The following is a 17,287-nucleotide window of genomic DNA, read 5'->3' as shown; positions in this document are numbered from 1 at the left end:
TCAGAGGATCAAAAAGATTTGGTTTTCAGGACATTCATGCATTGAGTTCAGTCTCATACTGATTTTACAGTAAAAAAAAAAAAAGCATTTGAATATTATTCAGAAACATGGGCAATAGGGTAGGAAGTGTGGTTCTGCAGGATAACTCTGCTAAGCAGAAGCTTCTAAGAGTAACTGTACCTGAGCTGACCTCTACAGAGGCATTTCCATGGCTCTACTGCATTTTGCAATGCTTCCATTGCATTCCAAACCTCACTGGCAGGAAATATCTGACACAAATGCATGGTCCTACCTGGAATGCAGCTTTGTCTCCATTTCTAACCCTTTTCAGAAAATAGCACACTCGTATAGTTGGTGCAGAGGCACCTAACTGGCATCTACTGTTTGGCAGACCAGAGACTTAACCAGAATTACTGAATCAAATGGTTGCCACTTCTTTCCAGCTCAGGAGCACAACCCCGGAGACATCTCTGCCCCATATTTCATCTATTCTAGGAACCTGATATTATGAAACTGAGTTTGTCTGCACAGAGTTGTCTAGGTTAACAGTTCAGGCTTTTTGTCTGTGTATTCTGTAGATATAGTCACACAGGCTTCACCTCAGCTAATAATCCTGACAGTATATGGCTGGTTCTACACATAGGCAGCTCTTTGCCAGATATGTGTCACAATTTATCTGCAAGCAGTATAATCTCCTACCCTCACTCTTTGCAGTAAATCAAGCATGCGCTATATTTTTACTTCCTCGACAATAAAACATACTATATTTCTTCTTTTTATACTCAGAAAAAGGAATGTAATCAGTGTCATTAAAAGTAAGGGCATTTTAACCAGAAATAGCATTTGGCTGATAAGTGTCTGCTAATTCCAAAACTGAGGGAGCTGTACCTCTGAATTTTATAAACTGCTGGATGGTGATGTCATTTCAGCTGTGTAATGGTTTACAGATGTTCACTGAGCTTGCAATGCTGCCAGAGACAGAAGGTGGGAGCACACAGGAAATACTGAACATCAGAGAAAAATGCCAGACTTCTGCAGCCCTGAACTGATTTCTCTTACCTTGCATTATAACATTTAGGGGAATTATACCTTTGATGTTAGTAGTGATTTATAATTTCAGAACAGCAGCTAATGCAAACCACCACATTGAAAAAGACAGCAAGTGAATGTGTACATAATGGAAAACAATAAGGGGAACTACTCTTACACAGAGAATTAAGCATAGCTATTTAAATGAGCCTGTCTAAATACTTCCTTTATTTAGAAGAACTAGATTTTTCTTTCATAGCCACAGTTACTAAAGAGACTTGCAACGTTTTTTTACAGGATGTTGAATCTGGTTCCGAGAGTGGAGTGGATGTTGCTTCAGTAAGTCATTCACAAACAAACTTGTCTCCAAACATCCATGCTCCTGATGTAGCATCTCCCTGTTCAGTAGCCGGCTCTGGAGCTAAACCAAAGACTGGGGTGAGTACAAAGATTATGTTTTCTTAACTTCACTCATGATATCAGATTGAAAGCAAAGATATTTCATACTATTCATTACATGATTGTACAACAGTACGTACGTGCCACCGGAGAAAAAGGACTAATAATTAGATTGTCTCAAGGTGTCATTTCAGTTGCAAGTAATCCTAGAAGTTTCACATTTAGAAACACACTATTATCAGTTGAGGTTTTATGTGAGAAAATAAATTAAAAGAGCTATTTCATTTTACTTAGAAAGATAAGGTTTCTTGAAGTATCACTTGGAACATTTCCTAAACCTTATGGAGGTTGCAGACAGAGAAAAAGATGGTTGAATCAGGTAATCTGATTTATGACGGCCAAACCCAGTCACCCTAGTCCTTTTGAGAGGCTGAACTGCTGTGTACCGTAAGCAGAGGTATTACCCTACTGAAGGGAGAATGTCATTCTAAGGCCAAATTCAGCAAGTGGTTTCACACGCTGAAGATCAGAGGGAAGCTTTTGAGCAGGCAGACCCTTTCCTGCATATGCCAGTGCATGCTAAGTGATAAGGACGGGTAGGTCTGAGAGCTCAAATATAGCAAGCAGCCTCCTTCTGCATGCATTCATAGCTACATACAGTTATTAGGAGCACGGTCCTTACTTTTGCTATTGTCCATCTACAGAAGAATCCTTCTTTCAGCTGTCACCGTGTGTAGAAAACCTTGGATGTCCTAGGAACTTGACATACTTTCTGTTCCCTCTAACACTTGCTGTTTCCACTGCCTCAAGAGGCACAGAGATCTAGACTCTTCTAAGCTTTTCCTAGGCTGAAAAGTCTTAGCATAACTCCTTCTCCATCTGTTCACAAACTCAAACACTGCTGATAACCAGATCAGCAGAAAATCTGGGATAAAATATTAAAATATAAAGTGTGGTTAGGGTAAGTATATACGTTTATAACAAGTTTATAAAAAGTAAAATAGAGGCCAACTGTCATTTACTGCACTTCAATAATAACAAGTTAACTAATGTCTTCGATTGAGGCAGTAAAAGAAGTTCTAATAAACATTTACATTTAAGATTGTTCACTTGTACTAAAATAAATTCACTTGTAGTTTATCATCAGTGCATAACTATAGCAAATAGAGAGCTCTGCACTCTGTCATTGAGCACAATGCAGCACAAATTCTCAAGTACATACGTTACACTAGAAGGTGATATCCTATTTTTCCAGATCCTGAGAAGAGCACAGACACTCTCTAAGGTATTAAATATCCCTTTTAAATTTAGGTTTCTCTACTAATATTTGAGGAACAATTAACACCTGGCTTTGCAGAGGTGTGGTTCACTTCCTTTGGAGTTAGACATTGAGTGTTAATTCACCTTAAATAAGTATTTATTTGACTTTTGCTGTGATGGATATATCGTGCTGAACATATCTGTGAATATTCATTTATTATATAATTTTTAATGTATATGATTTTTGGAGAGATCCTTTTTTTTTTTTACTTTGTAGACTAACATTGCATATTCAAAAAATGTCTGCAGATGTGTAGGTTGTAGGGATACGATAGAGAGTCCCCTGTTTTTTTAAATTTCAATGAGTGAAGTTAAATTTTCTCCAAAATCAACTCTCAAAGTTTTGCAGGCTGCAACTTACCACATTCTGTAGTGAGACTTGGTGGTGGGTTCTTATTAGTAAATATGTTCAGACAAAGACCGTATTTTCATTTCTAGCATAATAGGCTTGGAAAGTACAAAAAAAAATGTAGGTGATTTTTGCTTGAGCCTAGATCTCCTGCAGGTTGCGAAAACAAGATCCTCATTTTTTTATTCCTTTTGGCTTTGGGCGTCCAGATTGTTTTGGCTTTGATTGTGTGCCCTTCTGATCCACAGACTAAGTGCTGATGTGTGCTGTGGCTTTGGCTGTTCAAAACTTGCTGCCTCCTTACCTGCAGTCAAATTTTATTTAACAGAAGTTTTCTTGGCACACATTGGGAAAATATATACCTTGATTCTTACCCTTGCTTATCTCTACGCCTGTTGTTCCTCTGCTCTGCGTGGCTAGATAGCCTGCTGCTGGTTGCTTGACTGCAAACCTATACTAGCAGAAAAAAAGTTCCCTTACTCTTGCCATGTTTAGCTTTGGGCTCTACCCAGGATGACTTTTTAAAAATGGTATACTGAATGGCATGTCCTTGAAACACTGCCCAGGACAGACATTGGGGATGACTCTGTGCAGTTGATTTCAATGTAATCTGTGAAAATCCTCAATGTAGTGTCCTTTCTGTAAAGGAGACTTCTCATAGTTTCTGGGTTTTTTTGTCTGAGTAGGTGGTGTGGGAATAAATTTATTCTCCACAGGAAACTCAGAAAAATACTTTTTAATGGTGATGGACTGTTTCAAAGATTTTACTTCCTTTTTGATGTTTACCCCTGCAGATTTCAAAGATTTCAAATGCTTAGTCTCCAAGGACAACTTATTGTGTTTATTAATATAATAATTATTAATAATGTTTATTAATAAAATCTAAACAGGAGTACATCAACAATTATATTTAAAATTCAGTATCAATTATACTTTCCACATTAGGAGTCGATATCAAAGGTGACATTAAAGAAAAATGGGGGGTTGTTTTTGCATACACAAGTTATTCAACATTTAATAAAAATTCACTTATGGATAGTCAAATTTAGTCTTGTCAGTGTGAATGCCAATGTAAAGTGCATGTGTGCACACAGAGTACTCCTTACTGAACAGTCATGACAAGGATTATAGGAAGTTATAGGGTGCAGCATGAAAGACTTTGTTATCCAGATGTACATGGTGTTTTGGGTTTATGAAAAGTATACAGTTGAATAACCTTCATCCTGAATTTAGGATGCTGCTGTTATATTTCATGGTCAGGGTGAAACTGCATGATGTGATCAATAGAGTGTTTCATTCAAAGTATAACAATTGACTCAAAATGTATGCGTTTGGCAAAGTACACAAATGGACAATCCTTATGAAATAAGAATTGGCATGATTGAACAGGTATATTTCCCCACACAGTTTAGGATTGGAGAGTAAGAATTGGTTTTGGCATCTTTATATTACTTATGTTTACAGAATAAAGAATATTCTTGCTTCTGTAATTAACACATTTCTATGTTCTGGCTTTTATTCACCAGTCTCCAAAATAGACAAATGATTTTTTGATATTAACACTTGAGGATATACATTTGGCAAGCATTAATCACATGAGAATTGAAATCAGCTTAAAAAAAAATATGAAATCAACAGGCTTTTGCTCCAGTGGCCATTAGAAACACTGGTAAATGAAAGTGTCTGGACTGGATTTGGAAAGCAAAGAATATAAATACCCTACATGTCTTACCTTCTACAAAGTAATGCCACACATCTGAACACTTAAAACACACTGTTCAACAGCAAGGACTAGAAAGGATTTGGTTTTAAATTTGGCTTGATTGTTGCAAAACCAAAATGTGGCTACAGAATTTAAAATATATTTTAATAACAAAAGGTAAGTTATGGTAGCCTTTTCCAGCACCCAGTTAAAAGCTAACTAATTAAGGAAAGCCTGAATATATTACCATTGTCTTGTCTTTTTTTTTTTTTTTTTCCCTAAATATAAATAATTGGCTAACAGACAACAGCTAAGGCCTCAAAGCTGTGGCCAAACTCTTGTCCTTGAACATCTGCTCTGCAAAGCCTAGCTATTTTTTGCTAAGGAGAAAAAAAGCAGCTGTGATTATTTTCTACTGCTTTTCTTGGCCGTTCCATCCCTCTTGCTTCAACAGTGTCCAATTTAGCCTTAATCACACTGTGCAAAGGTAATCAGAAATCTGTTATCACCAGAATAGCTGTTTTCTAGAAGATTGTTTTTCAGATTAGCTGTAATGACTCATTTAAAATGCATTTGTTTGTCAAAGTGATTTTACTCACCAGTTATGCCTGCAAGTACAAAATGTCCTGGTCTTGCTGCACACTAGAATGGGATTCAGGTGTAGCTACTGATTTCAATGAATCCCCGGATGAGATCAGGAGTCCACTTTCACAAATCTTGTTACTGGGTTGGAACAAAAGCTTGTATTATTTAGACGACAGTTTTGCAGACTGTGCATTTGTGTGTACTAAAATAATTTACCCATTCACATACACTTTTGATTCATATTAGGTTTTAAAATTTCAGCTATTTAGAGAAAGCCAAATCATTCTGTGAAGAATAATTTATAGATTTGTAGATTAAGAAATGGAGTTCAAGTTTCTTGCTGCTTTGCTTCACTGATTCTTATCTTAACGGAAGAAGCTAAAATTTATGGTAACTACAAGGGCAGCAACTGTTTGAAATGTTTACATTTCCCACTGCATTATTTTTTATAATTCAGTAAATTCAGGGTACTATGAGGTGTGCAAACACACATAGAATACGTCAATGAATTTGTGCACAAGTTTTTCACAGTGGGTCATGCCACTTGAAATGCAATAGATTTTGGTTGCTGAATCACACCTTTATTTTATATCTACTTATTTATTTATTTATTTATTTAAGTCCTCATAGCACTTTTCTAAATGTTGCTGATATTATGGTGCTCCTTGAATTCTTATTTTATTTATTCAGGCAAAACTGGAGGTTATTCTGGTAAGCTTTATGGAGAAAGACTCTCACTCTGCAACATTAATTAAAATATTGTTTCTTTAAACTCGAGAATTTTTGCAAGCAGAAGATGCCAAGAGACCTCAGCATCTGACCATGTTAAGTTAGTGTTGCCTTCCATACCTATGCTTAAAAAAAAAAAAATGTGTTTTAGAAGACAGGGTAAGGCAATTAATTCCAAAAGTAAATTTTAACACAATCACATTTTCATTTGAATTTTTCCAGCCTGTTATTTCACCCTACAAAGGCATTCTTTTAAGATGTAACTTACCATGAAGCCATATTTGCCAGTCATGTAGGAGAGAACAGGAGGATTACACCATGTTTCTTACATGAACCTGTCAAAATTTTCATATCGGTCTGGCTTGTTCCCCAAAGGGATCTGCATCCTGTTTTCATATAACTTCTTATGTTAATCCCAATTGTATTTCACTTTTTCTCATGTAAAAGAAGCAGCAAAATGCAGAGGTGCTTTTTGTTCTATAAAGTCTTTTAAGCACCATAAATCTCAAAGGTGAGCACTTTTTTTTTTGCAATGAAAGCCACTCCTAGAATTTGAACTAAAATCCAAATCCAGTTATGACATCTTTGACAGTCCTGCTGTGGTGAGGGACAGCCCCTCTCTTTCTGTCCCTCAGTATTGATTCATGAGTTGACCCCAAAGTGTATGGAAATTCACTGCACAATGTGATGTTTGTCATCATATATAGCTGCAGTATGACCCAGGAAATACATGTATTAAGCTGTCCACTTTTGTTCCAAGTTTGATCCTAACATCATATTGGGAATATAAATAAATACCCAATTTGTGAAGTGCTAAGCATGAAGAATTCTGAGTCTTTTGAGATGTCACACTGTACATTAACATTTGTTTCTTCTTGTAATTCATTTAGAGCAGCTATGTTTATAAACAGGGCTTTTTCTCATATTTTCCTCCTTTCTATAGAGCTGCTAACAGAGTCTTCAACACTGTATTAGTCTGGTTATGTACAATTACATTGCTAATTGTACTATTTCTAATGGGAAGTACATTTTTTCACAGTATGCTGCCATCTGCTGCCTCGTTCTTTCAAGTGAAGGGCACTAGGCAGGGAACATCAAGCACTCGCACCACATCAGGCAGTCCTAGCAATTAAAACATTTTATAGTTGAACACATAGACTTTTATTTTTACAAAAAAAAGAATAAAAAGGAAAAAGGAAACAGCTTTTCATCTTGTAAAGATGTATTCTAAGTATTTATAAGATATGATAGACTAAAGGTTGACATTTTTCTTTGGGAATGAAGTTTTAATGGAAATTATATCAGATGAGATTACTTTCAGAAATGTTAAAAATTTTAAACTTAGTACTAAAAAGAACTGATTTTACAGTAATATAAGAAAAATTCAGCTCTTCATGGTTTTAAGATGTTTGGGAGATTTTTAGATTAATCTCTTGAACTATAACTTTCACATTAGGAATTCCTAATTTTATATTTACGCATGCAAAAAGTTATTTGTACATTAAGTGCTGGTATTCATAAAAATCATATCTTATTTTCAGTCAGCTGCATAATTACTGACAGAACATAACATCACAACTGAATGTGTACCACTATAGGAGGCACATGGGCTCGGGAGCATTAAGCCTATTATACTGGAGTGTTATGGTTCATCTTGACATGTTGCTTATTGCTTCAAGTGGATCCAACTGGGATGAAAAAATACTGAATATTGCTCATCCTCCCCTGGAAGATAGTCTCTGTTTTGCAAAATACAGAGTGATTTTAATTTTTCTCATTTTGTTCAACCATTTTGTGTTTCAGAATAGGAAACACCTTCTCCCCCGTGAGTAAAATTCACAATAAGCTTGTAATCACACATGACATTTCTGTCTTCAGGTAGTTCAGTAGAAAAGTGTGATCAAGGGTGTATTTACATTTAAAGGTATCATGCTTGAACGTGTTACAGTCTAACATGTTATGGTTTTGTCTGCCTATAGTCTAAGAGCCTGAGAGTCAAAATTCTTCACGAACACCTCAGACCTGTAAACACATCTTGCATCTTTTATACATGAGCAAAAAAGGCTGAGTTAGTTAATATTTTAGGGAATATTACTGTGATAGGGAATCCAAAAACTGCAGTCCAGGCATCTCTGTTTGCATTTGGTCCTGGGCAAGACGATTCCCAAACCTTTCAGAAAGGAGGGGAAACCCATGCTTTGCACTACTATTTCTTTGCTGCAGGTCAGACTTACCAATCAAACCTGTTATGTTCTTGCACATCGGCACTGTGTTTATCAGTACTGCCATGTTTGAGAAATGGAAATTGAAATCTGTAACTGGAGGAATTTTATTGTGTTGTTCTCAGAACCAATATCCTTCTATGTAGCTTAAATTTAAATACTCCAAGCTTAATAGCTAGAAATAATCTATGTTGTTAAACAATCATGAACAGATGCAAAGAAAGAGAGCTTTCAAGGTTCACTGAGAACAAACCATGTGAATGTCAATTATATGAACCATACGAATCATTGGCCTCAGTTTAGTTTGCTTATTCAAACCTCATTCTGCAATTAGTTACATGCATTTTCTCACAGAATTTAAATCTGTTTAAATCAACAAGACTGCATGTAAGAAGTGTCACATGTATGCATAGGTGGATATGTTTTTTTCAGATTTAAGGTTTTGTGTCATAGCTAAAAATGTTAATGATCTGAATGAATTACCACTAGGACACAGAATACTCCTCCCAATGCCATGTGCTTGGTATGTTAAAAAATACATGCAGAAAAATCATAAGTAATTTTTTCCAAGCATCAAAAAGCCTGCCCTCTTGCCTACTATGACTACATTCAAAAAGTTGACTCATGCTCCGTTGGTAAATCAATAATGGTTATGTAGACACCACAGGGCAGCCTGAACTTGTATTCAGGCTCATGATACAAATGAGAGTCATACATCCTCCAGTTCAAAACAAATGTGTGATGCTCATGAGAATTGATAGTGCCCCATCTTACAAAAGTCAAGAAGCCCCATTCTATGTGAGTTATTTGACTGCGACAATTTACCAGTAAGATAACATTGTGACTTTAGCCCTGCCAAGTACTGTGGTTTAAAAAAACATGACAGGCTTCAGCATAAAAATACAACAGGCTGAATTTCAACAAAGAAAGTGTCTGGAATACAGGAATATCATAAAAGTTGGAATGTGAAATACAAGAGTTCAGACAGTTTCTAAATTGCTGTAAAGCTGGTGGGGAAAGACATTTTCTATTTAGTTTATGAATAGGGAAGTTCTGGAAAAACATATAAAGAATTAATCACTCTAAATATTTCTTTTTTTATTTCAGTACTTTTTCTAAACTAATGACCATGATAGCCAAAGAACCCCACCTCATTAACTTATAATTCTCCCTCTGATTTACTGCTGTGCATCCTAGGATTATCCAGGGAGCATCTGAGGTTTGTTCTAGGAATGAGCTAGACATTAGCAAAAATTGTGAAGTTTAAACATTACTTTTAGGTAAATTTACCGCTATTTTTATTAAGATATAAACTTTTTTATTAAAAAAAAAATAAATAATATAGTTTAAGTGTTGTAAACAGCATTTGTGGCCATGGACCCTTTTTCTGAATAACATAATTCAGGCCTAGGTACTTGAAAAATGGCATTAATGAAGATTCATGTGACAAATTGCTGACTTGCATTTTGGAGGAATGACTGTTCTCTGTAGAATCATAGAATTGTAGAATCATAGAATAGTTAGGGTTGGAAAGGACCTTAAGATCATCTAGTTCCAACCCCCCTGCCATGGGCAGGGACACCTCAAACTAAACCACGTCACCCAAGGCTCTGTCCAGCCTGGCCTTGAACACCACCAGGGATGGAGCATTCACAGCTTCCTTGGGCAACCCATTTCAGTGCCTCACCACCCTTACAGGAAAGAACTTCTTCCTTATATCCAATCTAAACTTCCCCTGTTTGTTTTAACCCATTACCCCTTGTCCTGTCACTACAGTCCCTAATGAAGAGTCCCTCTCCAGCATCCTTATAGGCCACCTTCAGATACTGGAAGGCTGCTATGAGGTCTCCACGCAGCCTTCTGTTCTCCAGGCTGAACAGCCCCAACTTTCTCAGCCTGTCTTCATACGGGAGGTGCTCCAGTCCCCTGATCATCCTCGTGGCCCTCCTCTGGACTTGTTCCAACAGTTCCATGTCCTTTCTATGTTGACGACACCAGAACTGTGTGCAATACTCCAAGTGAGGTCTCACGAGAGCAGAGTACAGGGGCAGGATCACCTCCTTCGACCTGCTGGTCATGCTCCTTTTGATGCAGCCCAGGATACGGTTAGCTTTCTGGGCTGCAAAAATATAATACCTAACAAAAAGATTGTGATGCATAAATAAATCAGTTTTAACTGGTTGTTACTCTATTTATTCAGCTGAGATTTAGTAACGACTTATTAGGACTTTGATAACCAGATATTTTGACTGAAAATAAGTGTAAGTTATCATTTTTAAGTCACTTATTGACTACTGTGCTTTTCTTAAACTGTTGTTTATATTGTGAAAGTAAAGAAATACGCAGATATCAATTTGCAACTGGAAAAATGTTGGTTTATCTACTATCCATGGATAATATAACCTTAGTTATTTGCACCCCTTTCAATCAAATAGAATTCTCTCACCATGACACACTTATTGCCAGGCATCTTGTCTTCCTCCAGTGGTTTGTGGACATGCATATGCTGTCTTATTTACTAGCATCTTCCAAGTGAAAATTATAAATGACTTCTACAAGCTATTTGCAATTTGTGTTAGGTTAAAGGGTTGGCTTAAATATTATGGTGATGGAAACAGTGGGTGGACATTGACATTCCCTTAGTTTAAGTCAAACAGCCTGAACACCTTTCAAATCATAGCAAATAGCAAATTTTAGAAGACCTGGCATTAAATATTCTGTTCTATCAGGCATAGGCTGAATTTGCTGACTGGTGGTGTTGAGGATTCAGCCTGCATTATTAGCTATAAATCTGTAACGGGAGCAAGCAAATTTATACTTTGTGTAAGCTTAAGTGTATTTACATTCAAAAAAAAAAGTTAAAGCTTATCTAAAAATGTTGTTCTTCATATGCAGATCTTCCTTTCATATGAAATCAGTAGGAGAAAGCTTAGTTTCTCTAGCCGTTCAGAAATGGATGACAGGATATGACTGTATTTTAATTTAAACAACTCTGATATGAACCTGGTTGAGTCTGAACTTTTGAGAGTTTGCTGGGCTTTGTTTTTCATAGCGGTATGTTCTGAATGCCAGACACTATATGAAACGTTCCCATTTGTTCTTCCTCTTCATTGCCTGATAAGTTTAGTGCAAGTCTCTCTTCTGTGCTCTTCCATATGGACCGAGTTGAATCTTTACCAAGTTTCCCCTTCTTTTGCTTGAAGTTACTTAAATATGTTTAACTATATGTCAGTATGAAATTTTATCTCTTTTTCAGCACCTGCCAAGAAAAGCTTACAAAACTTTTGTATCATTGTGGATTTTTTAAAAATACTTGGTATTTTTCTCTGTCAGCATGTAGCCCGTATAGTACATCAAGTCCCATACTCCACTGTCAGTCAGAAGGCCTGTGAGCGGAAAATTGCTGCAAAAGATGCAAACTCATCCTTAATGTCAGTAGGGTAAAGAATTTATTTTCCCTGAAGAAAAACAAAGTCTACTAAGCAGTATTATTAATAGAATTTGTTGTTGTTTAAATTGCTGTAATGCAGAGGTGTATACATCTGAATGGAGTTACACTAGCTTTGGTATGACCTAACACTTGCAAAAGACATCACTACAGGAGATAGTGATTGGTATAGGTGAGGTAAGTAGGAAGTAATCACTTACTACTTCTTATAAACAAAAGGCAATATTTTTTAAATATTAAATCTGGGAAATTTACTGATATTTTTTAAGGTAAATTTGTTTCAGAAAGTGCTTAGACATTTGGGGGTAAAAAGTTTATAACCCATCAGAAGAGCAGATAGAAGCTTCTGCTCATTATCATACAACCTTACTGTCAGTCATGTAATAAAATCCTAATGCAGGAGTTGCATTTGACTTGAGAGCCACAGTCCGACAACCTCTTCTTTTGGGCCTCTTGTGTGCTGTACATTCATACCCTATAACTGCCATTAGGATTGCCATGTTTTTATGCATATCCTCTGATCTACTGCAGGTCTCAGGGAGCGGAGGAGTTTCGGTTGTTCCAGTGCAACCATATATGTGCTCTGAACCACAGACAGCTGGAAATGGAAGTCCTTACATGGGCTATTTCTCTTACATGGAAGCTATTTCTCTTGCATAGAGCTTTATCTCAGTACAACTTGTCTTAGTGATGCATGCCTCCTCTATTTCATGCCTGATAAAGCATTTCAGAGCAAGCAATAAATGCCAAACATTACTGGGAATGTCTGTTGAAAAGAAGGAATCTGAAATTTGTTAAAATTGTACTGAGAAATATTGCATGAGTTATTACATTTGTACATCTCACCATTTTTAGAATTCTGTCTGTTTGAAATCAAATAATTTGAAGATATGGTGGGGGATAAATTTTACCACATGTAGAAGACTAACATAAGGATTTTCAATTATTTAAGTCCTTAAAATAGTGCTGAAGTGCATGTTAATGTTTTGAAAAGAGCAGAGTACATTCTACATAAAAAAACCAAACTTTTATAAACACCATGGAAATAGAAATATTCATAGATTTGTGACTGTTTCCATTCTGTTCAGTTAATGATATCTCAAAATCTGTAGAACATAGGAAAGAGGGTTTCAGAAACAGTAAGGAATTCCCCTTGCTGGACAGTTTGAAGGAATGGAAAGATGGAGAGAGCTGTTTGCAGACTTGCTGCAAAAAGCTAGGTTGCAGATTTTCTGGGAAATGGAGCTAAGGGGCTTTAAATCTGTGAAAAAAAGATTGAAGTTTTTGTCTGTAAACCAATAGGTGACAAAAGTCTGCAACTTTATTCAGCACAAAAGTGTTGCACAAGACCTTCAGCTAGAATAAACTGGTTTTAGATGTTGAATTTTTGGTTATCTTGTCATTTGCCCAGGGCAACTTCAGTTTTGGCTTTGAATAGCTTTATGAAGAAATCCATTGTTTCTCTATCAGACTCTGAGTGCTTATTACATCTTGATAGGAATTAGATGGCAGGACAGAATCAGTCGAAATAAATAGCAGAGATTGAAAACCATCTTGTGACTGGGAGCCACAAGACCCTTACCTTATCCCTCAGCAATTCAAGAGAAAGAAGGAAAACTCAAAGTGGTCTGAAGTCAGAGAAAATAGTGTTATCTCAGGAGTTTATTTGTAAGGCAATGCTGGTTTAGGAGTGTGGTTGTGACCCAAGCAATACTGTTTTCTTTCTCCTTTTTTGCATGACATTCATATAAGGAGAGGCTTACAGATCACCTAGCTATCCCATGCAAATATTGCCATGCAGGCAGGTGAGATGCATTATGATTGCAACTATAGCGATCACATTTGAGCTGATAAAAAGTACCAAGAAATCTCCTGCTTTGAGCATCCGCTGTGCTAACCTGCAAAGTAATAATAACTAATAGTGACAATTTAAACCGATTTTAAAAATGTTGCCCTGACAAAACTAAAATTTTTCTATTTATTACAGTGTTACTTACTGTAAAACTGTTTTCAACTAATCTAATATTCATATCCAAAAGTTTGGTGCTTCATGGGACTTTGGCCCATGCTTAGATGTTATGAAATTTGAATGCCTTTTAACATAATTGTGTATATGAAAACAGGAAAGAACAGAATAATTTTAAAATAATGCTTTACTTAAAGTGGTCTCTTCCTTCTTTTTTCCTGTTTTTTATATTTTTCCTTTTTCTTTTTTGTTTCTTCTTTCTTTTTTATCTTTTGCACTTTTGTTTTATTTTTCTCCCCCTTTTCTTCTATTTTCTTTGACTTTTCCACCTTCCTGACTTTTATTCTGGATCTTGTTTGAAAGTCAGGACAGTTATTAATACCGAATCTTATCCACCCTGCACTAAATTACGCTTGTCTTCCCCATGGTCTGTAGCTGTCTTTCACCAGATCAGTCTCAGCAAGATCACTGGCATGGTGCAGACACATCTTTGTCTATTCTTATAAGCATTTGAATTATTTTTCTTCTTACATGCAGCTGTATAACATGTTTACCTGTGGCTTGAACAAGGTAAAAGAAATACCAGCATTTATAGCAAACATACGTTTTAGATGTTTTCCAGGCCATGAGCCGAAGACCAGTGCCTTTGGGATACAAGTACATCACTAATAATTGTTTCTCAGTCTTGTTAGTACTGAATCGAGCCTCCATAAATCTGTGTCTCCACTTGCAGCTGGTTATCTCATTATTATTTTATTTAGTGGCTATTTTATATAACCACAAGTAGTTGTATATCCACTTGTAGTTATTTTAAGTGTGCTATCAGCTAATAACTGGGGGGAATTTGTGATGGCTGAAATAATGTGCATTTAGCTGAAGAGGGAATAGGCAAAATCTCAAGGAAGAAAAGCTGTATTAAAGGGGAAAGAAACAATGTAATATGTAAATATGCCTTTTGGTGAGAATTTCCTGTGTTTTATCTAAGAAAGAATTTTGGGCTTGTGCCCAAGACAAATAGTGGAGCACAGGACAAGGGGACAAAGATATAGAAGTTGAGTCAGAAAAGCAGTGACAACAGTTTAATCTGTCTACCAGTAGATGGAGAGCAAGGGAAAATGGAAGCATGCACGCTAAGAAGGAAGAAAAAAAACCTTTCATCAGCTTCTTGAAGGGATGTGAGATGAAAGAAGAAAAAAGCAAGAAAAGGAGAGAGCAGATTGCAAAGTAGAGGAAATTGGAAAAACTGGATTCTAAAGGGTATAAAGGAAATAATGACAACAACAAAAAAAAACAAAACACTAAATTATGAGCTCCATCAAATCAGCTTGTTGGTAGTGAATAAATATCTAGATTATCTTCTTTCATGACTTGTACACAGTATTTTTTGCTCCTGAAACATGGTTTGGAAGCATGGCATGAATAGTTTGCATTACTGCAATGGAAGAAATCCATGTCTGCCTTTTCAAGCACTTTTCCAGACACAGACATGCTCTGAGTGACATCATGGAAAACCAATTCTTCTTGTCCTTCACATATGCCTTGCTCATAAGGAATTCTCTTGCCCCTGCACTCTCTCCTTGTTTCTTGTCCTTGCTCTCTGCTATGTCTCACTTTGTGCTTCCTTTCTTTCTTTCTTCCTTCCTTTTCTTTCCTTCTTTTTCTTTTTTTCTTTTTTTTTTTTTCTTTTTGGTCTTCAAAGCCAGGGTGGGAACAAGGGATCTGGTTAGCTCTCTGTTTAATAGTTGAAAGAGCTTGGTTTGGGGTTTTTTTAATGCACCAAATTCCTTTCAGTGAGACATGCCACACATTCTGATCTCTCCCCTTCAGGCAGTTACGCACTATTAAATATTGGGTTGGAAATGACACACGTCTGGAAATACAGAAATGAAACAGCCTTCCACTTTCTGCACTACACTATACAATGAAGGTGTTGTAAATTGTTAATTGAATGGCATGGGTTTCTAGTTTGTAGGGCTTTCTATAAATAGGAACTGTACATTCCAGTGTGTTGCCACTTTTTATTTTCTTCAGATTAACTACCGTACTTTGAACCTTTCTGTGTTCTAACACAGTGATTAGCAAAGCTTTTAGTTTGTCCCTTTTTATTCCCTAAAACACAGCCTGTGCTCTGAAATTTTGTTCTATTTACCTTCTTTTACTGAACCATCTTTACGGTATTTTTGTACTATCCCTATTTTAAAAGAAGAGTAAAATCCAAACAACCTATAATGATACTTGAGGTATTCCTTATATTCTACAACCCAATAAATAGTGGAATATGATTACTGTATCAAGTAATACTGCACGCATTATGTAGATATTATCAGTTGACATATTACTATGCAAAACACAGAAAGGCAAACAGATTACTGCTTGAGATGGAAAGGGGGGAGATCCTTTGGTCTTCCAAAGTGATTCTAAAGTTTTGGGTTCCCACTCTGATAAGAAGACAGCATTGTCTGTATGTGAGTGGAACTAGATTGGGAAGTTAATTCATTAATTCTTCCACAGTAATTTGTTAGGTGAACAAAAACACCACATGAGAGGAAGCTGGTGAGGGATCATAGGCCATTGAGACTCAAGGCTGCAACGTGAAAACAATGTAAGGTTTCATTTCAGAGAAGGGAGAGGAGTAGATGACTGAATTAATCACTTAATAATCCACGATCCTGCAGAATGTTAGCACTCTCTTTACAAAACCCTCAGTCCAGCATTTTTGTATTGCAGTAGTATAGACTTAGGAGGGTTAAACAGAGTTTGCGAGTATTGATGAATAAATATGAGATTAGATAAATATATGTGTCAAATGTGACTGTCCTTGAACAGGCAGGGATCACCAGTATCAAGGCCATATTGCTGAAATCGCAGCTGCACTGGGCAGGGCACGTGTCTAGGATGAAGGATCACTGCCTTCCTAAGTTTGTGTTTTACAGTGAACACGCCACTGGTTGCCCCAGAGAAGAGATATAAGGACTCCCTGAAACAATACCTCAGCCTTGGCCGTATTGACTACCATCAGTGGTCCACCTTGGCTTCCAATCAGGAGACTTGGAAACACACTATACATAACACTGTTGTCTCCTTTGAGAACACACGCAGAATTAGTCTCGAGGAGAACAGATAACATAGAAAGAATCGTGCCCCACCTATACCACCTAAGGAGACCTTTCACTGTGCTTTTTCCAACCAGATTTGCCTATCCCACGTTGGCCTTTTTAGTCATTAGCACACTTGTAGTAAGCGTGCATAAAGCCTTTCCCAAATCTTCGTTCACGAAGTCAAGCTGTGAGATAAATCTGAGATTAAATATACTGTTGCTTTACTACATGATGAGTTTTGAAGCACCTCAGATGATTGTCAAAAATAGACAACCTTGAAAGTCTGAAGGAAATTTAAGATAATGATGTTTAAATTTCAACATTTGCTGCAATTAGCAGGTTTATCTAGAAAAAGTAAAATGAACTATAGACCTTTCACTGAACAACAGCAATGATTTTATTTTCTAAATAAATTTACATGTTTGATATGCTGAATGAAG

At 36.5% G+C, this 17,287-nt stretch overlaps 1 protein-coding gene and 1 long non-coding RNA gene across 3 annotated transcripts in view; one reads left to right on the top strand and one right to left on the bottom strand.

Annotated features, from left to right (window-relative positions):
• DLC1 (DLC1 Rho GTPase activating protein) overlaps positions 1 to 17,287 on the top strand; it is a 229,439-nt gene that overhangs the window by 54,925 nt on the left and 157,227 nt on the right. For both annotated transcript variants that reach the window (XM_061473094.1, XM_061473086.1), the window contains one exon: positions 1,327 to 1,467. In XM_061473094.1, the coding sequence (XP_061329078.1) occupies positions 1,327 to 1,467 (141 nt within the window). The remainder of the gene's footprint in view (positions 1 to 1,326; positions 1,468 to 17,287) is intronic.
• Positions 1 to 17,287, bottom strand: part of LOC133279426 (uncharacterized) — a 59,277-nt gene that overhangs the window by 16,962 nt on the left and 25,028 nt on the right. The gene's annotated exons all lie outside the window — the stretch shown is intronic.

The sequence above is a fragment of the Pezoporus flaviventris genome, unplaced genomic scaffold, assembly GCF_033815535.1.
Source record: "Pezoporus flaviventris isolate CSIRO_AGI_PZ_B2104156 unplaced genomic scaffold, CSIRO_AGI_Pfla_v1 ptg000002l, whole genome shotgun sequence".
In the NCBI taxonomy this organism is placed as follows: Eukaryota; Metazoa; Chordata; class Aves; order Psittaciformes; family Psittacidae; genus Pezoporus; species Pezoporus flaviventris.
This window is presented reverse-complemented; position numbering and strand designations above follow the sequence as displayed.